Source organism: Oncorhynchus gorbuscha, linkage group LG24, assembly GCF_021184085.1.
Source record: "Oncorhynchus gorbuscha isolate QuinsamMale2020 ecotype Even-year linkage group LG24, OgorEven_v1.0, whole genome shotgun sequence".
Classification (NCBI taxonomy): domain Eukaryota; kingdom Metazoa; phylum Chordata; class Actinopteri; order Salmoniformes; family Salmonidae; genus Oncorhynchus; species Oncorhynchus gorbuscha.
The window spans coordinates 95,473-110,210 of NC_060196.1; the positions used below are offsets into that span (position 1 = coordinate 95,473).

At 45.7% G+C, this 14,738-nt stretch overlaps 1 protein-coding gene across 1 annotated transcript in view; it reads right to left on the reverse strand.

Annotated features, from left to right (window-relative positions):
* Positions 1-14,738, reverse strand: part of LOC124012706 (NACHT, LRR and PYD domains-containing protein 3-like) — a 51,014-nt gene that overhangs the window by 19,961 nt on the left and 16,315 nt on the right. Inside the window, 3 exon segments of the mRNA XM_046326598.1 lie at positions 13,869-14,218; positions 14,221-14,417; positions 14,554-14,600. Coding sequence (XP_046182554.1) covers positions 13,869-14,218; positions 14,221-14,417; positions 14,554-14,600 — 594 coding nt within the window.

A 14,738-nucleotide genomic window follows, 5' to 3' on the forward strand; every position in this document is an offset into this window, starting at 1 on the left:
AGGAATCATGAGTTACATTCCCCCTAGAGATGTGGAGTCACCAGGTATCATGAGTTACATTCCCCCTAAAGATGAAGTCAGCAGGTATCATGAGTTACATTCCCCCCCTAGCGATGTGAAGTCTCCAGTTATCATGAGTTACATAAACCCCTCCCCCCTAGAGATGTGGAGTCACCAGGTATCATGAGTAACATTCCCCCTAGAGATGAAGTCACCAGGTATCATGAGTTACATACCCCCTGGAGATGAAGTCATCAGGTATCATGAGTTACATTCCCCCCTAGAGATGAAGTCTCCAGTTATCATGAGTTACATTCCCGCCTAGAGATGAAGTAACCAGGTATCCTGAGTTACATACCCCCCTAGAGATGTGAGGTCACCAGGTATCATGAGTTACATTCCCCCTAGAGATGAAGTCACCAGGTATCATGAGTTACATTCCCCCCCTAGAGATGTGAAGTCACCAGGTATCATGAGTTACATTCCCCCCTAGAGATGTAAGGTTACCAGGTATCATGAGTTACATTCCCCCCTAGAGATCAAGTCACCAGGTATCATGAGTTACATTCCCCCCTAGAGATGAAGTCACCAGGTATCATGAGTTACATTCCCCCCTAGAGATGAAGTCACCAGGTATCATGAGTTACATTCCCCCCTAGAGATGGAGTCACCAGGTATCATGAGTAACATCCCCCCGAAAGATGAAGTCACCAGGTATCATGAGTTACATTCCCCCCTAGCGATGTGAAGTCTCCAGTTATCATGAGTTACATCCACCCCCCGCCTAGAGATGTGGAGTCACCAGGTATCATGAGTAACATTCCCCCTTAGAGATGAAGTCACCAGGTATCATGAGTTACATTCCCCCCTAGAGATGAAGTCACCAGGTATCATGAGTTACATACCCCCCTAGAGATGTTAAGTCACCAGGTATCATGAGTTACATTCCCCCCTAGAGATGAAGTCACCAGGTATCATGAGTTACATTCCCCCCTAGAGATGAAGTCTCCAGGTATCATGAGTTACATACCCCCCTGGAGATGAAGTCATCAGGTATCATGAGTTAAATTCCCGCCTAGAGATGAAGTAACCAGGTATCCTGAGTTACATACATACCCCCCTAGAGATGTGAGGTCACCAGGTATCATGAGTTACATTCCCCCCTAGAGATGTGACATCACCAGGTATCATGAGTTACATTCCCCCCTAGAGATGTGACATCACCAGGTATCATGAGATATATTCCCCCCTAGAGATGAAGTCACCAGGTATCATGAGTTACATTCCCCCCTAGAGATGTAAGGTTACCAGGTATCATGAGTTACATTCCCCCCTAGAGATGAAGTCACCAGGTATCAAGAGTTACATTCCCCCCTAGAGATGAAGTCACCAGGTATCATGAGTTACATTCCCCCCTAGAGATGAAGTCACCAGGTATCATGAGTTACATATCCCCCTGGAGATGAAGTCATCAGGTATCATGAGTTACATTCCCGCCTAGAGATGAAGTAACCAGGTATCCTGAGTTACATACATACCCCCCTAGAGATGTGAGGTCACCAGGTATCATGAGTTACATTCCCCCCTAGAGATGTGACGTCACCAGGTATCATGAGATATATTCCCCCTAGAGATGAAGTCACCAGGTATCATGAGTTACATTCCCCCCCTAGAGATGTGAAGTCACCAGGTATCATGAGTTACATTCCCCCTAGAGATGAAGTCACCAGGTATCATGAGTTACATTCCCCCTAGAGATGAAGTCACCAGGTATCATGAGTTACATTCCCCCTAGAGATGAAGTCACCAGGTATCATGAGTTACATTCCCCCTAGAGTTGAAGTCACCAGGTATCATGAGTTTCATTCCCCCTAGAGATGTGACGTCACCAGGTATCATGAGTTACATTCCCCCCTAGAGATGAAGTCACCAGGAATCATGAGTTACATTCCCCCCTAGAGCTGAAATCACCAGGTATCATGAGTTACATTCCCCCCTAGAGATGTTAAGTCTCCAGGTATCATGAGTTACATTCCCCCCTAGAGATGAAGTCTCCAGGTATCATGAGTTACATTCCCCCTAGAGATGAAGTCTCCAGTTATCATGAGTTACATTCCCGCCTAGAGATGAAGTAACCAGGTATCCTGAGTTACATACCCCCCTAGAGATGTGAGGTCACCAGGTATCATGAGTTATATTCCCCCCTAGAGATGAAGTCACCAGGTATCATGAGTTACATTCCCCCCTAGAGATGTGAAGTCACCAGGTATCATGAGTTACATTCCCCCTAGAGATGTGAAGTCACCAGGAATCATGAGTTACATTCCCCCTAGAGATGTGGAGTCACCAGGTATCATGAGTAACATTCCCCCTTAGAGATGAAGTCACCAGGTATCATGAGTTACATTCCCCCCTAGAGATGAAGTCACCAGGTATCATGAGTTACATTCCCCCCTAGAGATGTAAGGTTACCAGGTATCATGAGTTACATTCCCCCCTAGAGATGAAGTCACCAGGTATCATGAGTTACATTCCCCCTAGAGATGAAGTCACCAGGTATCATGAGTTACATCCACCCCCCCTAGAGATGTGGAGTCACCAGGTATCATGAGTAACATTCCCCCTTAGAGATGAAGTCACCAGGTATCATGAGTTACATTCCCCCTAGAGATGAAGTCATCAGGTATCATGAGTTAAATTCCCGCCTAGAGATGAAGTAACCAGGTATCCTGAGTTACATTCCCCCTAGAGATGTGAGGTCACCAGGTATCATGAGTTACATTCCCCCCTAGAGATGTGACATCACCAGGTATCATGAGATATATTCCCCCTAGAGATGAAGTCACCAGGTATCATGAGTTACATTCCCCCCCTAGAGATGTGAAGTCACCAGGTATCATGAGTTACATTCCCCCTAGAGATGTGACATCACCAGGTATCATGAGTTACATTCCCCCCTAGAGATGTAAGGTCACCAGGTATCATGAGTTACATTCCCCCCTAGAGATGAAGTCACCAGGTATCATGAGTTACATTCCCCCTAAAGATGAAGTCAGCAGGTATCATGAGTTACATTTCCCCCCTAGCGATGTGAAGTCTCCAGTTATCATGAGTTACATCCACCCCCCGCCTAGAGATGTGGAGTCACCAGGTATCATGAGTAACATTCCCCCTTAGAGATGAAGTCTCCAGGTATCATGAGTTACATACCCCCTAGAGATGAAGTCATCAGGTATCATGAGTTAAATTCCCGCCTAGAGATGAAGTAACCAGGTATCCTGAGTTACATACATACCCCCCTAGAGATGTGAGGTCACCAGGTATCATGAGTTACATTCCCCCCTAGAGATGTGACATCACCAGGTATCATGAGATATATTCCCCCTAGAGATGAAGTCACCAGGTATCATGAGTTACATTCCCCCCCTAGAGATGTGAAGTCACCAGGTATCATGAGTTACATTCCCCCTAGAGATGTGACATCACCAGGTATCATGAGTTACATTCCCCCCTAGAGATGAAGTCACCAGGTATCATGAGTTACACCCCTCCTAGAGATGTGAAGTCACCAGGTATCATGAGTTACATTCCCCCTAGAGATGAAGTCACCAGGTATCATGAGTTACATTCCCCCTAGAGATGAAGTCACCAGGTATCATGAGTTACATTCCCCCTAGAGATGAAGTCACCAGGTATCATGAGTTACATTCCCCCCTAGAGATGAAGTCACCAGGTATCATGAGTTACATTCCCCCCTAGAGTTGAAGTCACCAGGTATCATGAGTTTCATTCCCCCTAGAGATGTGACGTCACCAGGTATCATGAGTTACATTCCCCCCTAGAGATGAAGTCACCAGGAATCATGAGTTACATTCCCCCCAGAGATGGAGTCACCAGGTATCATGAGTAACATTCCCCCGAAAGATGAAGTCACCAGGTATCATGAGTTACATTCCCCCCTAGAGATGGAGTCACCAGGTATCATGAGTAACATCCCCCCGAAAGATAAAGTCACCAGGAATCATGAGTTACATTCCCCCCAGAGATGGAGTCACCAGGTATCATGAGTAACATTCCCCCGAAAGATGAAGTCACCAGCTATCATGAGTAACATTCCCCCCTAGAGATGAAGTCATCAGGTATCATGAGTTACATTCCCCCCTAGAGATGAAGTCTCCAGTTATCATGAGTTACATTCCCCCCTAGAGATGAAGTCACCAGGTATCATGAGTTACATTCCCCCCCTAGAGATGTGAAGTCACCAGGTATCTTGAGTTACATTCCCCCCTAGAGATGTAAGGTTACCAGGTATCATGAGTTACATTCCCCCCTAGAGATGAAGTCACCAGGTATCATGAGTTACATTCCCCCCTAGAGATGAAGTCACCAGGTATCATGAGTTACATTCCCCCCTAGAGATGAAGTCACCAGGTATCATGAGTTACATTCCCCCCTAGAGATGGAGTCACCAGGTATCATGAGTAACATCCCCCCTAAAGATGAAGTCACCAGGTATCATGAGTTACATTCCCCCTAGATGTGAAGTCTCCAGTTATCATGAGTTACATCCACCCCCGCCTAGAGATGTGGAGTCACCAGGTATCATGAGTAACATTCCCCTTAGAGATGAAGTCACCAGGTATCATGAGTTACATTCCCCTGGAGATGAAGTCATCAGGTATCATGAGTTAAATTCCCCCTAGAGATGAAGTCACCAGGTATCCTGAGTTACATTCCCCCTAGAGATGTGAAGTCACCAGGTATCATGAGTTACATTCCCCTAGAGATGTGACATCACCAGGTATCATGAGTTACATTCCCCCTAGAGATGAAGTCACCAGGTATCATGAGTTACACCCCCTAGAGATGTGAAGTCACCAGGTATCATGAGTTACATTCCCCCCTAGAGATGAAGTCACCAGGTATCATGAGTTACATTCCCCCCTAGAGTTGAAGTCACCAGGTATCATGAGTTTCATTCCCCCTAGAGATGTGACGTCACCAGGTATCATGAGTTACATTCCCCCCTAGAGATGAAGTCACCAGGAATCATGAGTTACATTCCCCCCAGAGATGGAGTCACCAGGTATCATGAGTAACATTCCCCCGAAAGATGAAGTCACCAGGTATCATGAGTTACATTCCCCCCTAGAGATGGAGTCACCAGGTATCATGAGTAACATCCCCCCGAAAGATGAAGTCACCAGGTATCATGAGTTACATTCCCCCCTGGAGATGTTAAGTCTCCAGGTATCATGAGATACATTCCCCCTAGAGATGAAGTAACCAGGTATCATGAGTTACATTCCCCCCTAGAGATGAAGTCACCAGGTATCATGAGTTACACCCCCCCTAGAGATGTGAAGTCACCAGGTATCATGAGATACATTCCCCCCTAGAGATGAAGTCACCAGGTATCATGAGTTACATACCCCCCTGGAGATGAAGTCATCAGGTATCATGAGTTACATTCCCCCTAGAGATGAAGTCACCAGGTATCATGAGTTACATTCCCGCCTAGAGATGAAGTAACCAGGTATCCTGAGTTACATACCCCCCTAGAGATGTGAGGTCACCAGGTATCATGAGTTATATTCCCCCCTAGAGATGAAGTCACCAGGTATCATGAGTTACATTCCCCCCTAGAGATGTGAAGTCACCAGGTATCATGAGTAACATTCCCCCTTAGAGCTGAAGTCACCAGGTATCATGAGTTACATTCCCCCTAGAGATGTGAAGTCACCAGGTATCATGAGTTACATTCCCCCTAGAGATGTAAGGTTACCAGGTATCATGAGTTACATTCCCCCCTAGAGATGAAGTCACCAGGTATCATGAGTTACATTCCCCCTAAAGATGAAGTCAGCAGGTATCATGAGTTACACCCCCCTAGAGATGTGAAGTCACCAGGTATCATGAGATACATTCCCCCTAGAGATGAAGTAACCAGGTATCCTCAGTTACATACCCCCTAGAGATGTGAGGTCACCAGGTATCATGAGTTACATAAACCCCTCCCCCTAGAGATGTGGAGTCACCAGGTATCATGAGTAACATTCCCCCCTAGAGATGAAGTCACCAGGTATCATGAGTTACATTCCCCCCTAGAGATGTTAAGTCTCCAGGTATCATGAGTTACATACCCCCCTGGAGATGAAGTCATCAGGTATCATGAGTTACATTCCCCCCTAGAGATGAAGTCTCCAGTTATCATGAGTTACATTCCCGCCTAGAGATGAAGTAACCAGGTATCCTGAGTTACATACCCCCCTAGAGATGTGAGGTCACCAGGTATCATGAGTTACATTCCCCCCTAGAGATGAAGTCACCAGGTATCATGAGTTACATTCCCCCCCTAGAGATGTGAAGTCACCAGGTATCATGAGTTACATTCCCCCCTAGAGATGTAAGGTTACCAGGTATCATGAGTTACATTCCCCCCTAGAGATGAAGTCAACAGGTATCATGAGTTACATTCCCCCCTAGAGATGAAGTCACCAGGTATCATGAGTTACATTCCCCTAGAGATGAAGTCACCAGGTATCATGAGTTACATCCCCCCCCGCCTAGAGATGTGGAGTCACCAGGTATCATGAGATATATTCCCCCTAGAGATGAAGTCACCAGGTATCATGAGTTACATTCCCCTAGAGATGTGACGTCACCAGGTATCATGAGTTACATTCCCCCTAGAGATGTGACATCACCAGGTATCATGAGATACATTCCCCCTAGAGATGAAGTCACCAGGTATCATGAGTTACATTCCCCCTAGAGATGAAGTCACCAGGTATCATGAGTTACATCCCCCTAGAGATGTGAAGTCACCAGGTATCATGAGTTACATTCCCCCTAGAGATGAAGTCACCAGGTATCATGAGTTACATTCCCCCCTAGAGATGAAGTCACCAGGTATCATGAGTTACATTCCCCCTAGAGATGAAGTCACCAGGTATCATGAGTTACACCCCCCTAGAGATGTGAAGTCACCAGGTATCATGAGATACATTCCCCCTAGAGATGAAGTAACCAGGTATCCTCAGTTACATACCCCCCTAGAGATGTGAGGTCACCAGGTATCATGAGTTACATTCCCCCCTAGAGATGAAGTCACCAGGTATCATGAGTTACATTCCCCCTAGAGATGTGACGTCACCAGGTATCATGAGTTACATTCCCCCTAGAGATGTGAAGTTTCCAGTTATCATGAGTTACATTCCCCCCCTAGAGATGTGACGTCACCAGGTATCATGAGTTACATTCCCCCTAGAGATGAAGTAACCAGGTATCCTGAGTTACATACCCCCCTAGAGATGTGAGGTCACCAGGTATCATGAGTTACATTCCCCCCTAGAGATGAAGTCACCAGGTATCATGAGTTACATTCCCCCCTAGAGATGTGAAGTCACCAGGTATCATGAGTTACATTCCCCCCTAGAGATGTAAGGTTACCAGGTATCATGAGTTACATTCCCCCCTAGAGATGAAGTCACCAGGTATCATGAGTTACATTCCCCCCTAGAGATGAAGTCACCAGGTCTCATGAGTTACATTCCCCCTAGAGATGAAGTCACCACGTATCATGAGTTACACCCCCCCCTAGAGATGTGAAGTCACCAGGTATCATGAGATACATTCCCCCTAGAGATGAAGTCACCAGGTATCATGAGTTACATACCCCGAAAGATGAAGTCTCCAGGTATCATGAGTTACATTCCCCCTAGAGATGGAGTCACCAGGTATCATGAGTAACATCCCCCGAAAGATGAAGTCACCAGGTATCATGAGTTACATTTCCCCTAGCGATGTGAAGTCTCCAGTTATCATGAGTTACATCCACCCCCCCCCTAGAGATGTGGAGAAGTCACCAGGTATCATGAGTAACATTCCCCCTTAGAGATGAAGTCACCAGGTATCATGAGTAACATTCCCCCCTGGAGATGAAGTCATCAGGTATCATGAGTTACATACCCCCCTGGAGATGAAGTCATCAGGTATCATGAGTTACATTCCCGCCTAGAGATGAAGTAACCAGGTATCCTGAGTTACATACATACCCCCCTAGAGATGTGAGGTCACCAGGTATCATGAGATACATTCCCCCTAGAGATGAAGTCACCAGGTATCATGAGTTACATTCCCCCTAGAGATGTGACGTCACCAGGTATCATGAGTTACATTCCCCCCTAGAGATGAAGTCACCAGGTATCATGAGTTACATACCCCCCTGGAGATGAAGTCATCAGGTATCATGAGTTACATTCCCCCTAGAGATGAAGTCACCAGGTATCATGAGTTACATTCCCCCCCTAGAGATGTGAAGTCACCAGGTATCATGAGTTACATTCCCCCCTAGAGATGTAAGGTTACCAGGTATCATGAGTAACATTCACCCTAGAGATGAAGTCACCAGGTATCATGAGTTACATTCCCCCTAGAGATGAAGTCACCAGGTATCATGAGTTACATTCCCCCCTAGAGATGAAGTCACCAGGTATCATGAGTTACATTCCCCCCTAGAGATGAAGTCACCAGGTATCATGAGTTTCATTCCCCCTAGAGATGTGACGTCACCAGGTATCATGAGTAACATCTCCCCGAAAGATGAAGTCACCAGGTATCATGAGTTACATTCCCCCTAGAGATGTGAAGTCACCAGGTATCATGAGTTACATTCCCCCTAGAGATGAAGTCATCAGGTATCATGAGTTACATTCCCCCCCTAGAGATGTGAAGTCACCAGGTATCATGAGTTACATTCCCCTAGAGATGAAGTCATCAGGTATCATGAGTTACATTCCCCTAGAGATGTGACGTCACCAGGTATCATGAGTTACATTCCCCCTAGAGATGAAGTCACCAGGTATCATGAGTTACATTCCCCCTAGAGATGTGAAGTCACCAGGTATCATGAGTTACATTCCCCCTAGAGATGAAGTCACCAGGTATCATGAGTAACATTCCCCCTAGAGATGAAGTCACCAGGTATCATGAGTTACATTCCCCCTAGAGATGAAGTCACCAGGTATCATGAGTTACATTCCCCCCTAGAGATGAAGTCACCAGGTATCATGAGTTACATTCCCCCCTAGAGATGAAGTCACCAGGTATCATGAGTTTCATTCCCCCTAGAGATGTGACGTCACCAGGTATCATGAGTAACATCCCCCCGAAAGATGAAGTCACCAGGTATCATGAGTTACATTTCCCCCTAGCGATGTGAAGTCTCCAGTTATCATGAGTTACATACCCCCCTGGAGATGAAGTCATCAGGTATCATGAGTTACATTCCCACCTAGAGATGTGAGGTCACCAGGTATCATGAGATACATTCCCCCTAGAGATGAAGTCAACAGGTATCATGAGTTACATTCCCCCCTAGAGATGAAGTCACCAGGTATCATGAGTTACATTCCCCCTAGAGATGAAGTCACCAGGTATCATGAGTTACATCCACCCCCCGCCTAGAGATGTGGAGTCACCAGGTATCATGAGATATATTCCCCCTAGAGATGAAGTCACCAGGTATCATGAGTTACATTCCCCCTAGAGATGTGACGTCACCAGGTATCATGAGTTACATTCCCCCCTAGAGATGTGACATCACCAGGTATCATGAGATACATTCCCCCTAGAGATGAAGTCACCAGGTATCATGAGTTACATTCCCCCTAGAGATGAAGTCACCAGGTATCATGAGTTACATCCCCCTAGAGATGTGAAGTCACCAGGTATCATGAGTTACATTCCCCCTAGAGATGAAGTCACCAGGTATCATGAGTTACATTCCCCCTAGAGATGTGACGTCACCAGGTATCATGAGTTACATTCCCCCCTAGAGATGAAGTCACCAGGTATCATGAGTTACACCCCCCTAGAGATGTGAAGTCACCAGGTATCATGAGATACATTCCCCCTAGAGATGAAGTAACCAGGTATCCTCAGTTACATACCCCCTAGAGATGAAGTCACCAGGTATCATGAGTTACATTCCCCCCTAGAGATGAAGTCACCAGGTATCATGAGTTACATTCCCCCTAGAGATGAAGTCACCAGGTATCATGAGTTACATTCCCCCTAGAGATGTGAAGTTTCCAGTTATCATGAGTTACATTCCCCCCCTAGAGATGTGACGTCACCAGGTATCATGAGTTACATTCCCCCTAGAGATGAAGTAACCAGGTATCCTGAGTTACATACCCCCCTAGAGATGTGAGGTCACCAGGTATCATGAGTTACATTCCCCCCTAGAGATGAAGTCACCAGGTATCATGAGTTACATTCCCCCTAGAGATGTGAAGTCACCAGGTATCATGAGTTACATTCCCCCCTAGAGATGTAAGGTTACCAGGTATCATGAGTTACATTCCCCCCTAGAGATGAAGTCACCAGGTATCATGAGTTACATTCCCCCCTAGAGATGAAGTCACCAGGTCTCATGAGTTACATTCCCCCTAGAGATGAAGTCACCAGGTATCATGAGTTACACCCCCCTAGAGATGTGAAGTCACCAGGTATCATGAGATACATTCCCCCCTAGAGATGAAGTCACCAGGTATCATGAGTTACATACCCCCGAAAGATGAAGTCTCCAGGTATCATGAGTTACATTCCCCCAGAGATGGAGTCACCAGGTATCATGAGTAACATCCCCCCGAAAGATGAAGTCACCAGGTATCATGAGTTACATTTCCCCCTAGCGATGTGAAGTCTCCAGTTATCATGAGTTACATCCACCCCCCGCCTAGAGATGTGGAGTCACCAGGTATCATGAGTAACATTCCCCCTTAGAGATGAAGTCACCAGGTATCATGAGTAACATTCCCCCCTGGAGATGAAGTCATCAGGTATCATGAGTTACATACCCCCCTGGAGATGAAGTCATCAGGTATCATGAGTTACATTCCCGCCTAGAGATGAAGTAACCAGGTATCCTGAGTTACATACATACCCCCCTAGAGATGTGAGGTCACCAGGTATCATGAGATACATTCCCCCTAGAGATGAAGTCACCAGGTATCATGAGTTACATTCCCCCTAGAGATGTGACGTCACCAGGTATCATGAGTTACATTCCCCCTAGAGATGAAGTCACCAGGTATCATGAGTTACATTCCCCCTAGAGATGAAGTCACCAGGTATCATGAGTTACATTCCCCCTAGAGATGAAGTCACCAGGTATCATGAGTTACATTCCCCCTAGAGATGTGAAGTCACCAGGTATCATGAGTTACATTCCCCCTAGAGATGTAAGTCACCAGGTATCATGAGTAACATTCCCCCTAGAGATGAAGTCACCAGGTATCATGAGTTACATTCCCCCTAGAGATGAAGTCACCAGGTATCATGAGTTACATTCCCCCTAGAGATGAAGTCACCAGGTATCATGAGTTACATTCCCCTAGAGATGAAGTCACCAGGTATCATGAGTTTCATTCCCCCTAGAGATGTGACGTCACCAGGTATCATGAGTAACATCCCCCCGAAAGATGAAGTCACCAGGTATCATGAGTTACATTCCCCCCCTAGAGATGTGAAGTCACCAGGTATCATGAGTTACATTCCCCCTAGAGATGAAGTCATCAGGTATCATGAGTTACATTCCCCCCCTAGAGATGTGAAGTCACCAGGTATCATGAGTTACATTCCCCCTAGAGATGAAGTCATCAGGTATCATGAGTTACATTCCCCCTAGAGATGTGACGTCACCAGGTATCATGAGTTACATTCCCCCCTAGAGATGAAGTCACCAGGTATCATGAGTTACATTCCCCCCCTAGAGATGTGAAGTCACCAGGTATCATGAGTTACATTCCCCCCTAGAGATGTAAGGTTACCAGGTATCATGAGTAACATTCACCCTAGAGATGAAGTCACCAGGTATCATGAGTTACATTCCCCCTAGAGATGAAGTCACCAGGTATCATGAGTTACATTCCCCCCTAGAGATGAAGTCACCAGGTATCATGAGTTACATTCCCCCCTAGAGATGAAGTCACCAGGTATCATGAGTTACATACACCCCCTAGAGATGAAGTCACCAGGTATCATGAGATAACATCCCCCTAGAGATGAAGTCACCAGGTATCATGAGTTACATTCCCCCTAGAGATGAAGTCTACCAGGTATCATGAGTTACATACCCCCTAGAGATGAAGTCACCAGGTATCATGAGTTACATTCCCCCCTAGAGATGAAGTCACCAGGTATCATGAGATACATTCCCCCCTAGAGATGAAGTCACCAGGTATCATGAGTTACATTCCCCCTAGAGATGTGAAGTCACCAGGTATCATGAGTTACATTCCCCTAGAGATGAAGTCACCAGGTATCATGAGTTACATTCCCCCTAGAGATGAAGTCACCAGGTATCATGAGTTACATTCCCCCTAGAGATGAAGTCACCAGGTATCATGAGTTACATTCCCCCTAGAGATGAAGTCACCAGGTATCATGAGTTACATTCCCCCTAGAGATGAAGTCACCAGGTATCATGAGTTACATTCCCCCTAGAGATGAAGTCACCAGGTATCATGAGTTACATTCCCCCTAGAGATGAAGTCACCAGGTATCATGAGTTACATTCCCCCTAGAGATGAAGTCACCAGGTATCATGAGTTACATTCCCCCTAGAGATGAAGTCACCAGGTATCATGAGTTACATTCCCCCTAGAGATGAAGTCACCAGGTATCATGAGTTACATTCCCCCCTAGAGATGAAGTCACCAGGTATCATGAGTTACATTCCCCCAGAGATGGAGTCACCAGGTATCATGAGTAACATTCCCCCGAAAGATGAAGTCACCAGGTATCATGAGTTAAATTCCCCCCTAGAGATGAAGTCACCAGGTATCATGAGTTACATTCCCCCTAGAGATGAAGTCTCCAGTTATCATGAGTTACATCCACCCCCACCCCCTAGAGATGTGGAGTCACCAGGTATCATGAGTTACATTCCCCCTAGAGATGAAGTCACCAGGTATCATGAGTTACATTCCCCCTAGAGATGTGAAGTCTCCAGTTATCATGAGTAACATTCCCCCTTAGAGATGAAGTCACCAGGTATCATGAGTTACATACCCCCCTGGAGATGAAGTCTCCAGTTATCATGAGTTACATACCCCCTGGAGATGAAGTCATCAGGTATCATGAGTTACATCCACCCCCCCCTAGAGATGTGAAGTCACCAGGTATCATGAGTTACATTCCCCCTTAGAGATGAAGTCACCAGGTATCATGAGTTACATTCCCCCTAGAGATGAAGTCACCAGGTATCATGAGTTACATTCCCCCCAGAGATGTGAGGTCACCAGGTATCATGAGTTACATTCCCCCCTAGAGATGAAGTCACCAGGTATCATGAGTTACATTCCCCCTAGAGATGAAGTCACCAGGTATCATGAGTTACATTCCCCCCTAGAGATGAAGTCACCAGGTCTCATGAGTTACATTCCCCCTAGAGATGAAGTCACCAGGTATCATGAGTTACATTCCCCCCTAGAGATGAAGTCACTTCTAACTGACTATAAGGTCTAACAGAACCAATAAAACACACCACTACTACTAATCTAACTGTCTATAGGTCTAACAGAACACCATAAAACAAACCACTACTTGTAATCTAACTGTCTGTAGGTCCAACAGAACACATTAAAACACACCACTACTTGTAATCTAACTGTCTGTAGGTCCATTAAAACACACCACTACTGTAATCTAACTGTCTGTAGGTCCATTAAAACACACCACTACTGCTAATCTAACTGTCTGTAGGTCCAACAGAACCCATTAAAACACACCACTACTACTAATCTAACTGTAGAAATGATTCCAGAGGAAACAAATGATGAAACATCGCTATGACTCACCTCTGAATGTGTTGGTCATCTATCTGACACAGGGTCACTGAGGAGGAGGAGTAAACCCCAAACCCAGGATAGAGGGGTTCAGTGAATGTGGTGTGTTCTGTGTGAAGGTGTGTCAGTGTACCAGAGGAGGACACACTATAGAAGGACAAAGTACCAGCTGACCAGTCCAGATACACTCCAACTCTGTCAGAATCAGGACCAGAGATGGATCTGCAGACTTTAGTATGGTTAAATTCATAACCACTATGAGAGCAGTATAAACACCAGGATTCCCTATTGGATCCAATCCAACTGTCATCCTCCCTTCCCTTCCTCTTCATTCCTTTGTACACCACACCAATGTCAGCCCCGGACCATCCCTCTCCACCTCCCAGTAATAACGACCTTCAGATAAGCCTTCTCTGCAGAGAACTTGGTAAAGAAAGTCAAATCTGTCTGGATGGTCTTTATAATGCTGCTTCTCCACCACCCGTGTCACCTTCCTGTTCCCCTCAGACAGTATCAGGTTTGGGTTTGCTGTATTTGGGTCCAGGGTGAGATGACAGGCATCTGTAGACAAAAGAAGAGTTTAGTCAAACCACATCTTCACATAAAATGTTGTTTTGTCAGAACAGAACAATTATTGATAAGTTAATATGTTTCTATAATTCTGAATATGCAGTAAATTAGGATTGAAGAGACTTACATTTCCTCAGCCCTGATTTCAGCCTGCACTCTCCACCATTATCCACACTGTAGGAGAAACAGGTTATTGACTGACAAAGACCTAATAAAGCAGTCAACATTTAAAACATATTGCTTAGTTCTGGTGCACTATCCCAGTTCATTACTATCCTACCTACTGCATACAGAACTGAGTACAATTCATTA